The following is a 12,272-nucleotide window of genomic DNA, read 5'->3' as shown; positions in this document are numbered from 1 at the left end:
CATGGTAAACAAGAAATTCATGGCCAATGGTTTCCTCTGACACATGTGGTTACCTGGCTTGCTCCAGATGACCACTAGTATGGCAGCACGCAGGGTGCACAGATGGTACAATAGAGGGTCTATGACGTCAGATGTTTGTTGAAACTATAGGTACAAGATAACACACCTTCACATTTAACATGGCAGGTTATAACACAAGAATAAACTCATACTCCATACTTTAGTGAAATGTATGTAGCTACATAGTACAAATGTTTTATTGTTCCCAGTTTATCCTCTGTTCTTTTAGTTCTTAATGTTGACCAGTTGCCATAAGACAACTTTTCCTGCACCATTTCTCTACCTGTGTCAAGTGGTGCTGTGGCTTCAGAAGGTATGCTAGTGGCTAAGCCCGGGGCTGTGTACTGTCCAATCCCTGATCCATTTGTTACAATGGGAGCGAACAGTCAGTTCTTGAAGTTGATGTATTGGAAGCAGAAGGATTGAGCAGATGTAAGGCTCTCAGAAACAAGGGCTAAATTGGATGACAAGATAACTGGGTCAGAGCATCTACATAACAGCAGGTCTTATGGGGTATTGTCAGTATGCAGTGGTTAGTATCTACCAAATGTGGTCCAAGGATGTACAACCAGTCACCAATGAGAGTGTTATGGAAACCCAAGGTTCACCATTGCAAGTGGACATATGGCTAGCCCATCTGATACAGTCCCACAGAGGAGCTATTGTAGAACAAATTGCTGAAAAATCTAGATTTTTGGCTTATATTTTCTCCTTCCTCCTCCAAGACACATTGGGGGAGATTTATCAAAACCTGTCCAGAAGAAAAGTTGCCCAGTTGCATATACTAACCAATCAGCTCACTTCTTTCATTTTTATCTAGGCCCTAGGCCTCTGCAAAATGAAAGAAGCAATCTGATTGGTTGCTATGGGCAACTGGGCAACTTTTTCTTTGCACAGGTTTTAATAAATCTCTGTTTTGTCGACTTGTGCGCCAGATTCTGGTGTATTGTGCCCGAAATGATGTCTGTGCCAGAATGTGCGTCAGAATTTAAAAAAACACGGCTAACTCTCCATTTTACAGAGAAAACAAAAAAGAGCCGTCACCACGATGAAGTGGGTGTGGCCTCCAAAAAGGGGGCATGTACCCAACATTTTTACAAAAACCCAACATATTTACTAAGGTTTCCACAGGAAATGTAGTGGATTTGAGCTGAGAAAAACCCTACAGATCAGAGCAGGTGTAATTTTCACAAAAATTTGCTTTTTTTTTTTTTTAAAGTGCAAAATGTAAGGAAGCATCAGTAAATACCGTGGAAAAAAAATTGTAGGGAATTAAAACCCACAAAGAAAACTACACAACACTCTTCGTAAATCAGGGCCATTATGTTTTTTTTAATTTTCCACTGACAGAGTTGTATTAAGGATAATTTTTTTGGGGGAAAGTTGTACTCTTTACTGGCAACCTTTATTTTACCAAATAACATATTACAAAGCCAGAAACAATAGGACAACATTTAAAATAAAAAATTGGAATTGGACATAGGTAGGTTGTATCAATAGCTGAGTCACAATAGGCTCCAAGGCCTAGTACAGGCCTCGGACTGTGCGGACATCCCAGGGGTGCAGTTTGGACTGCTTGACATCAGGGATATGTGCAAAAATGGTTTAAAACTGTTAAAAGACCTGCATTGGAGTGATCATCAGAGTGATGACAGCCAGTACCCACCGGGTATGGTGTGGGCCCGGCTTCTGAACACACGCCACACTCCCTCATTTAACCCATAATGTAAATGTCATGGGTCAGAAAGAGGTCAATAATGACTATGATAGAAAGGCCAGAACACAGGGCATTGCAGCTTGCTGTATATGGAGCCGTGTAAGACCCATGCTAACCTCTGTCCACCTACAATGGGCACCTTAGCATTAAATTTGGACCATGAAGCAATGGAAGAAGGTGTTTTTTTTTTTATCTGGATGGCTAGGTTGTATGTGTTGCTTACCCGAGAAAGAGATTACACCAGGATGTACTATGGAAAGAAGGCAAGGCAGTAGGGGTAGTGTGATGTCCTAGACCAGTGGTTCTCAACCCTTTTGGCGACTTTTCTCCTCAAAGCCTGAAAGTATGTCCGCGGGTACCCACTTGCGCACGAGGGGTACCCACGGACAAAAGGCTTGTTCTTACCTTTATACTAATGTATTCCCCCTCCATTTTAATCCCCTTGTGCCACTATTCCCCTCCCCCCCCTCCCGAACCCCTTGTGCCACTATTCCCCTCCCCCCCTCCCGAACCCCTTGTGCCACTATTCCCCTCCCCCCCCTCCCGAACCCCTTGTGCCACTATTCCCCTCCCCCCCTCCCGAACCCCTTGTGCCACTATTCCCCTCCCCCCCCTCCCGATCCCCTTGTGCCACTATTCCCCTCCCCCCCTCCCAATCCCCTTGTGCCACTATTCCCCTCCCCCCCTCCCAATCCCCTTGTGCCACTATTCCCCTCCCCCCCCTCCCAATCCCCTTGTGCCACTATTCCCCTCCCCCCCTCCCAATCCCCTTGTGCCACTATTCCCCTCCCCCCCCTCCCAATCCCCTTGTGCCACTATTCCCCTCCCCCCCCTCCCAATCCCCTTGTGCCACTATTCCCCTCCCCCCTCTTAATCCCCCTGTGCTATTATTCCCCCTCCGTCTTAATCCCCTTGTGCCATTATTATCCAATATGGCAAAAGGGGATCAGAGAGGGGGGAATAATGGAACAGGGAGATTAAGATGGAGGGGGAAATAATAGCACAGGGGGGATTAAGATGGAGGGGGGGGGGGGGGGGAATCACCCCCCCCCCCTCCATCTTAATCTCTCGTGCCAGGTGTAACCTCTGAAACGTTGCAATTATTCTCACCTGTCCTTCATGTGGATGGAGACGGCCAGAGAAGCTGAGCAGTGGAGCTGCACTATGAAGTCTTAAGAAATCGGCTATTTCTCCAATATACATCTTGCGGACTATCTGTATCCACCTGGGTGATTATTCACTGCTTTTTTTCTTTGTTACATTGTGAAAAAGTTATTTCTTGTGAAGAAATCATTTATATAAAGAAGTTATAGCAGTAACAGTGTGTGTGAGCCTTTTTTCTATGACTGTATACACACTGGGAGTAGAGCACCCAGTCACCACACTGATACACCCCTAGACGCAAGTCCCTTCCCTTTAACAATTTTTAGACTACCCCTTGGATTGTCAACAGCCCTGAGGGTCTTCACAAAAGACTCTGCGATTCATACAGCAGCACTTTGTCCCAAGGGTGTGTTTATACTCCCATATCTGAATGTCTGGCTGGTCAGAGCATCTCTATTAGAGATTAGCGAACTTACAGTAAATTCGATTCGTCACGAACTTCTTGGCTCGGCGGTTGCTGACTTTTCCTGCATAAATTAGTTCAGCTTTCCGGTGCTCCCGTGGGCTGGAAAAGGTGGATACAGTCCTAGGAGACTCTTTCCTAGGACTGTATCCACCTTTTCCAGCCCACCGGAGCACCGGAAAGCTGAACAAATTTATGCAGGAAAAGTCATCAACTGCCGAGCCGAGAAGTTCGTGACGAATCGAATTTACTGTAAGTTCGCTCATCTCTACTCTCTATAAAGACAGTGTTTCCCCAACCAGGGTGTCCTCAGATATTGCAAAACTACAACTCCCAGCATGCCTGGACAGCCCTTGGCTGTCCAGGCATGCTGAGAGTTGTAGTTTTGCAACACCTGGAGGCATCCTGGTTGGGAAACACTGCTATAAGCCCTTCTCCAGACACATCTGAAGTCCAAGCTTCCAAACTCAGTGCATCCAATACTTAGGATTCCCAGTGGACTTGAGGAGAATGACTGTAACTTTGTATTGAAAGAAGAAAAACCAAAAAGTATTCACAAAATTCGGAATATCATTAAAAACCCTTAAACATCTATAAGAACAGTGATATGAATCCTGGGTGGTTTAACTTCTTCAGTCGAGGCAGTTCAATGGGCGAGCTTACATATGAGGAATGGTCAACAAGATATCATCTCAGCTTAGAACAGGGACCAGACATCTCTGGATGCCCTAGTGATGGGCAAGTCCATGACGCCTGCGAGGAAAGGAATACTTACTTCAAATTTTTTCTGTTTTTTTCCTTTTTTGCCTCATATGGAGGTATTACCTCAAGCTGCAAAAAAAATGTTTTTCATTTAAAAGTGCAATGAAAACTATAGAAAAATAATAATTAAAAAAAAAAAAAAAAAACTGTACTAGACTTGCTCTTGAATTGTACTAGAAATGATCCGGTCTCTCAAAATCTATCTATATAATCTAAAACGCAACGTGTTTATGTATGTATTCTATAAAACTGGGTACACGTGTTCCTTATATGTTAACTACAAACATAGGATAGAGAAATTAACCCTTACCCACCCTTGTTTGCAAAGGTCGGGATTTTTGTGTAAAGCCCCACGCAAGTCTATGGGAAATGTATGTTCCAGCAACACTAATTAGGTACATACCGTTGTGGTGGTCTTTTTGTTGAGATGATAAATTCTATTGTTTAGTATTGCAACATCGACTTTTTTTCCTCCCTTCTGCAGGAAACACGCAAGCACAACAGCATTATTATGGATGGACATTTCAACATTATATTTATTATATACAGTGATCCCTCAACTTACAATGGCCTCAACATACAATAGTTTCAACATGCAATGGTCTTTTCTGGACCATTGTAAGTTGAAACCAGACTCAACATACAATGCTACGGACAGTCCAGATCTGTGAAATGTGTCAATGGCCGGAAGAACCGACCAATCAGAATGGGCAATTTACAACAGCTACCCCTGCTGTATTACTGAAGTGTATGCACTGACTGGTGTCTGGTAGCACCCCCTACAGTACAGGGTGGTAAAAGATGTTCTGTACTACTCTTTACCTGTACCAGGGTTAGCTGCTCCTTTGGACACCAGGTGAGGGCCGCTCCATGTTACTTTTTTAGGACACTGTGTAATGTACAGGACCCCGAAGAAGCTCCTGTCCTCTTCATAGACCAGTGTTTCCCAAGCAGGGTGCCCCCAGCTGTTGCAAAACTACAACTCCCAGCATGCCCGGACAGCCTTTGGCTGTCCGGGTATGCTGGGAGTTGTAGTTTTGCAACAGCTGGAGGCTCCCTGCTTGGAAAACACTGACATAAACAGTGATTTAAAGCTTCCAGCAGATCATTCTTACTTTTATTATATGTACAATCTTACTTTATCTGTATTAGTTATCTACTTATTTTTCTTTAATTCTCACTTTTTCCTATTTTTAGATGACATTTTGGTGGCTTCAGAACCAATTACCAGGTTTCCATAGAGTTCTGGTCTCAACATACAATGGTTTCTAGGACACATGATGAGCCCTCTGTGTCCCCATAGTTGAACTAGATAGGTATTGTAAGAAAGTTAAAAAAGTTCTGGTGTAAAAGGTTGTGAGTGACAGTATAAGACAATAGTGATGAATGGTAAGTGGGATCAGGTTCATGTTTTCGACCTAGGAAGCTTTCAGGTCCATTGGACTACACAACACACATAGAATACTCTGAGATATTTTGGGGAATGTCTGTATAACTAGTGATGAGGTCCCTTGCTATTCATTGATCAATATCATATCAAGATGAATTACTTGGCTCCAGGTCTGACATTACTTCTTTTTGACACAGTGTCCATTTTTTTTAAATTTTTTTTTTAATGGGGTATCAAATCCCCTCCATATTCAAAATGTCCGCTTGCTGTCAGTGAGTAGAAGCACTGTCTACACTCGCATCAGGTGTCACATTTGCCTATGCATATATATGGGATATATATCCCCGTATATGGGAGTCGTGTATATTTAGTAACAATGTGTAGCCAATAATTAGCTGGGAAATAAGATTTTCTATACTTTAAACCAACTAGCAAAAGAACTGTTATTGGCTGGTCTTTTTGTTTTTTGGCTAAGAATTTATGGGTTTTCTATTTTTCTACTGAATAATACCTTTTCCTGCATATTCTAACTGTGCATGATCTTTCAAAGTACCAGTACATGCCTTAATTTGTGTACATCAGCTGCCCTCTAGTGGATAAACAATGGTGACACATGGCTGTAGGCCAGTGGTCTCAAACTGTGGCCCTCCAGATGTTGCAAAACATCAACTTCCAGCATGCCCGGACAGCCAACGGCAACGGGCATGCTGGGAGTTGAAGTTTTGCAACATCTGGAGGGCCACAGTTTGAGACCACTGCTGTAGGCTTTTATGCCGTATGTACCTTACTGTATATACCTTTTCTGGAGACAGGTGGAACAAATAAGCTCCCTGTGCACCATGACGTCCGGCTGCCATCTTCCTATTCGTTTGATAATCTTAAATGGAGAAAATAATCCTATTGAAAAGAAAAGGTGGCTATTGGTGAAAGACTAGTCAATTTTCACTTATTTCTTTTAGGGTATCTGTCCGGGGCCACCATCAGAGATCTTGGGGCCCCAAACAGGTGTGCTCAGTTTTGCCCAGGCAACTAACAGCAGTACTGCCCTACTGGCGGCCCAGGGTCTGTCTTACAATGGCTGACCCAGGGCCACCAAATATGCTCATCATACTCATTTACAGCATAAAGGAGTACTTATTGAAAAACACGGTTTATCACGGCATCAAACTGGCCTAAGGTTAAAGGGGTACTCCGGTGGAATATTTTTTATTTTATTTTTATCATCAACTGGTGCCAGAAAGTTAAACAGATTTGTAAATAACTTCTATTAAAAATCCTAACCCTTCCAGTATTTATTAGCTGCTGAATACTACAGAGGAAATTCTTTTCTTTTTGGAACACAGAGCTCTCTGCTGACATCACAAACACAGTGCTCTCTGCTGACATCTCTGTCCATTTTAAGAACTGTCTAGAGTAGGAGAAAAAACATATGCTGCTCTGGACAGTTCCTAAAATGGACAAAGATGTCAGCAGAGAGCACTGGGGTCATGATGTTAGCAGAGTGCTGTGTTCCAAAAAAAATAATCCTCTGTAGTATTCAGCAGCTAATAAGCACTGGAAGGATTAAGATTTTCTTAATAGAAGTAATTTACAAATCAGTTTAACTTTTTTTTTTTTTTTTTTTTAAATCAACTGGTGCCAGAAACCCCTTTAATGCTACACTGAGACTTTTTGTAGCTACTGATTGATTTTAACTATTGAACGTAAGCTGCAGTCCACAAGGGCAAGACCCCACATCCCTTTATTGACAATGCAGCTTCTTGGGGAATCTATGGAGTCCTTCACAGATTTCTGCCAGTAGCAAAAGGAATGGGGTCAACCAGGGCTGGGGTCCCCTTACTCCAAGGGTCCTATAGCAACTGCATGGTTTTCCTCTACAGTATGCAAGACCTTGCTAGGCTATGTGAGTGGTCCTTCAAGAATTCTCTCCCCCACCCCTAATGCCATAATGTAAGATGCCATGTAACCCTTTCCATGCTGCTAACTCCAACACAGAGAGCAGGAATACAATTTTTCTTATCTTTCTCTGAGTAGCAGCTCAATGGTAGGAAATATTTAATGAAGACTTAGCTGCTTCCTTTTTTACATTCAGAAAACAGATCAACTGGGCCAAGGCAGAGCAGGCGATGTGAAGTGGAAGAGAAGCCCTGGTGGAAAGGAGGACATGGGGTAGAGCGAGGAGCCATAAAGAACTCCACAGTCCACACAGAACTTAAGTGCCTCACCCCTGCAAATGTACACCTGAAGGCAGGAGATAGGGCTATGCAAACTCTGCCTGCATCTTAAAAATAGTTTGCCTTCAGTAGCTGCAAACTACAACTCCCAGAATGCTCAGACGCATGTTGTGCTACATATAAGGAATCTACAATGTTTGGTTCTGTAGTTGGTGCAAAACTATAACTCCCAGAATGGCCTAAAAGTCAAAGGCTGTCAGGACAAGCAGGGAGTTGTTGTACTTCACCAACTACAGACCCAAACATTGTAGATTCCTGATCTGTAGCACAACATGCGTGGGGGTGTAATTTAAGGCCATTTTCGGTTTTCCGTCCTAGTACATCCATAATGTTCATTTTGGTGCACCACTAGTATTGAAAAAAAAAAAAAAAAGTCAAAATGCAGCACTCTGGGATCGGGCAACTGTTTAGTCTCCGTTATTGTCACTTATGAAACAACATTTTTAGCTGAAGTGTCACTTTAAAAGAGGCTCAGATGTCTTCCAACTATATACATAGTCTGCCCTCTAGTGGTCAAACCGACTGCTGACACCTGAGTTTTCTATGTTTCCTTAATAGTACTGGTATTCGAGATGAGTGAACTTACAGTAAATTCGATTCGTCACAAACTTCTCGGCTCGGCAGTTGATGACTTATCCTGCATAAATTAGTTCAGCTTTCAGGTGCTCCGGTGGGCTGGAAAAGGTGGATACATTCCTAGGAAAGAGTCTCCTAGGACTGTATCCCCCTTTTCCAGCCCGTGGGAGCACCTGAAAGCTGAACTAATTTATGCAGGATAAGTCATCAACTGCAGAGCCGAGAAGTTCGTGACGAATCGAATTTACTGTAAGTTTGCTCATTTCTAACTGGTATGTATGTAGGCACCATGCTCCATGGTTCCTTGGATGACGCAACCCTGAGCTGGACCAATATTGCCATAAGTTTTATAACAGCTGCAATGCTTTGCTATGGCAAGTATGTCCTTATTAACATGTAGCGTTAAGTACATAACAAATACCTTTATATCTTTTCAGTATTAAGATCACCAGTAATTCTTAAAAAGGAGTGGTCTGGATTAGAAGGCCCATTCTTAAAGGGAACCTATCACACTAAATTTGCAGTCCAAACTGCAGGGCTCATGTTATAGAACAGGAAGAGGAGGAGCAGAGAATATCTTTTTGCTAATGAGATTTTGACTAAAATTACTTTGGTGCACACAGTTTTTTTTTTTTTTCACTTTGCAGTGGTTGCGGATTATTAAAGGGGTACTCCGGTGGATTTTTTTTTAAAATCTATCAACTGGTGCCAGAAAGTTAAACAGATTTGTAAATTACTTCTAAAAAAAAACAAAAAAAAAAAAAACTAATCCTTCCAGTACTTATTAGCTACTGAACACTACAGAGGAGTTATTTTCTTTTTGGAACACAGAGCTCTCTGCTGACATCCCCAGCACAGTGCTCTCTCCTGACATCTCTGTCCATTTTAGTCCATTTTAGGAACTGTCCAGAGCAGCATATGTTTGCTATGGGGATTTTCTCCTACTCTGGACAGTTCCTAAAATGGACAGCAGAGGTCAGCAGAGAGCACTGTGCTTGTGATGTCAACACAATGTGTTCCAAAAAGAAAAGAATTTCCTCTGTAGCATTCAGCAGCTAAGAAGTACTGGAAGGGTTAGGATTTTTAGTAGAAGTAATTTGCAAATCTGTAACTTTCTGGCACCAGTTGATTTAAAAAAAACAAAAAATTCCCCCGGAGTACCCCTTTAAGTGCGACTTTAAAAAAAAAAAAAAAAAAAAAATTGCAAGCTTGATGCAGGCCTGGCTTACAACATAGTAAAAAGTAGCAGAAAAGTCAGAGGAGGAATCCTACAAAATGGTGTTCTGAAGTGATTTACTGTTTTTTTTTTTTTTTTTCTTACGTGTGCCAAGTCTATCAATCCCCCTGCAATAGTATGATAAATGTGTTGCATGTAAGCAATAGTAAGGCAAAAATAAATGACTATAAAACTCACTGTCCAAGGATGACAATGATAAATGCCCCTAATGATAAATGTTTTGTGGAAAAAGATTCATGGTAACTTTCTCTACTCCCTGATACTGAATAGACTCCATTAGTGTCATTCCACAAGCATCAGAATTTTTTCATGCAGATCTGTCAATACGCAGCAAAAACAGAATGGATTACGTGTGGATTTCATTGCAGATTCACTGTGGATCTTACCCTTATACAAAGAATGTTAATCACAAATCCACAACATCAAAAAGTATCTTTTTTGTTTTGTTACTGAACTGCTGCCCCCTTTGATACCGCTGCCCTAGGCGCAGGCCACGGATGCCTATCTGCAAATACAGCACTGTGCTGCCCAAATAGAACTGCATATTAAATTTGACATGTTCATTATAAATACCTTAAATAGATCACTACAAGTTAAAAAGGTGTTATCCAGGATTAGAAAAATCATTCTCCATTCTCCAGAAACAGCACCACTCTTGTCCTTAGGTTGTGTGTGGTATTGCAGCTCTGCTCTTCTGAAGTAAATGTTGCCGAGGACAGGTTTGGCGTTGTTTCTTAAAGTAAACAGCTATGTTTCATTTCTAAACTTGGATAACCTACGGTATTTAAGCGTACGTTCACACAGCGGAATCTGCTGGAGAAAATTAGCTCGGAAACTCAGTTGCAGCAGTGTCCCATTGTTTTCAATGGAATTCTGCTGCACGGTGCACATGGCGGAAATTCCTCAGCAGATGTTTCCGCCATGGAAATTCCGACTGCGCTCTCCAACAAAAGAGTGAACATGTTTATTTTTTAAGCAGATTCCACTCGGAAATGCACTACCGTCTATGGAGATGGCTTGTTACCAAGCGGTTCCCCCGGGGTAGGGGGAACCTGCTAACAAAAAAAAAAAAGGACTCTAAAAAGAGTGAAAACTCTTTTAAACAACACTTAAATGTCTCATATTAAATGCCAAATAATTCACAACATGTTGTAAAAAATAAAATAGTATTTAATGTCATTGTGCCTACCAAAGTTGGGACGGACAAGACATGATCGGGGGCACATGCTGAATGTCACAAGAGAACAGTGTAGGACTTGGTCACAACCACTTTCAGGTAACAGTCAATGTTAATGATTAACCTCAAGCAGGTTCACAGTGAGCTCCCCAGTACGTGGTAGGGTGACGCTTCTACCAGATGTAAGATGACGCAGTGGAAGACTCCTTGTGTATTCGACACAGAAGGTGACACACTACATGGAACATACATAAAGAGTCTTTGGGTTTAGAGAGGGGCTCCATAGGACAATCACTTACCAGTAACAGATTGCTGGTCTAAACCAGTGGTCTCCAAACTGTGGACCTCCATATGTTGCAAAACTACAACTCCCAGCATGCCCGGACAGCCAACGGCTGTCCGGGCATGCTGGGAGTTGTAGTTTTGCATTATCTAATGGTCCACTGCTCTTAACTCAACAGCTTACCAAGCGACTCATGATAGATGCACAAGTACGGGATCAGGTATTGTAAGCAAGAAGTAAGCTCTTTAAGTCACTCTTTGAGTCCACATAACTGGGCACTGCCATGGTTTTAGTTTGTGCAGACATTTTGGTATAAAAGAGCCATTAATGTTATACATAACATCCAGTGCCGGTAATGGTCGAGGCAGCAACACAGTTTGGGCAGATGACACTGAAAGGGTTCAGAATGTACGTGCCAGAAAAAAAGAAACTACAATCTGCTATGGTCCTCAGATACCCGCCTTAAGATCCAGCGCTCCAAGATAGAAAAAAAAAAAAAAATGTATACAAATTTTATGAAACACCTGAAAAATAGCTTTCGTATAAAGTAGAGAAAATACAAAGATAAAAAGTTCCAACGTGTAAAATGCAGGGTGCCGCTTATTACCTGTAGCCCTATATCGACTCCTTTAGCCTAAGAGTTACTCCTATGGGAGAGTGATAATCCAGTGTTCGACAGTCATAGGTATTCTGTTAAAAAAGTCCTTCATAGGCCAGCTATAAATAAATAACATAGTACAGTACATTGGTAAACCATTGGCCAAATGCCATCGGCACCAGCCGGTCTCCAATCCCGTTGATTCTGATAGTTCTGCTACTGAAATGCAAGACGACCAAGTGCTGCTGCCCAGAGATGAGACGGTATATAAAATGTCCGCACACAAGTGTTTCTGACAGATCTATAGTTACTTTATGCATGGAGGAGTTCACTGGACGGCAGGAGAACCCTATCGGGAGGAACCTGCATCTTTTATTGATGGTTTTAATCACATGACTCCATGATCCGGCTGAGCTCTAGGTCCTGGAGAGAGTCTGTACAGTCTTCACAATCAGAATTTCTGTCCTTACAGAAAATGCAGCCCTGGAAAAGAACACAATTCAGTGTAACTTAAACAATGTCGACAAGGAACAGCATCCTGAATGCTTGGCAACAAAAATAAAAACCTTAAAAAGTGGAGGAGTTATCAGTTTTGATAAAAATCGTTCAACGTTTTTCAAAACTAAAAATGGCCAAGTATAAAAGTCTAGTCTTAAATGGGCACAATTAAA

General features: G+C 42.1%; 1 protein-coding gene across 4 annotated transcripts in view; it reads right to left on the bottom strand.

Annotated features, from left to right (window-relative positions):
- Positions 1 to 10,711: 10,711 nt before the first annotated feature.
- Positions 10,712 to 12,272, bottom strand: part of PER2 (period circadian regulator 2) — an 82,691-nt gene continuing 81,130 nt past the window's right edge. For 2 of the 4 annotated variants that reach the window (XM_056564545.1, XM_056564546.1), the window contains exon 23: positions 10,712 to 12,084. In XM_056564545.1, coding sequence (XP_056420520.1) covers positions 11,986 to 12,084 — 99 coding nt within the window. In that variant the 3' untranslated portion in view covers positions 10,712 to 11,985. The remainder of the gene's footprint in view (positions 12,085 to 12,272) is intronic. The other 2 variants (XM_056564547.1, XM_056564548.1) reach the window with 1 other exon arrangement.

The sequence above is a fragment of the Hyla sarda genome, chromosome 3 (assembly GCF_029499605.1).
Source record: "Hyla sarda isolate aHylSar1 chromosome 3, aHylSar1.hap1, whole genome shotgun sequence".
Classification (NCBI taxonomy): Eukaryota; Metazoa; Chordata; class Amphibia; order Anura; family Hylidae; genus Hyla; species Hyla sarda.
The sequence above is the reverse complement of the archived record's forward strand: the minus strand, read 5'-3'. Positions and strand labels throughout refer to the sequence as shown.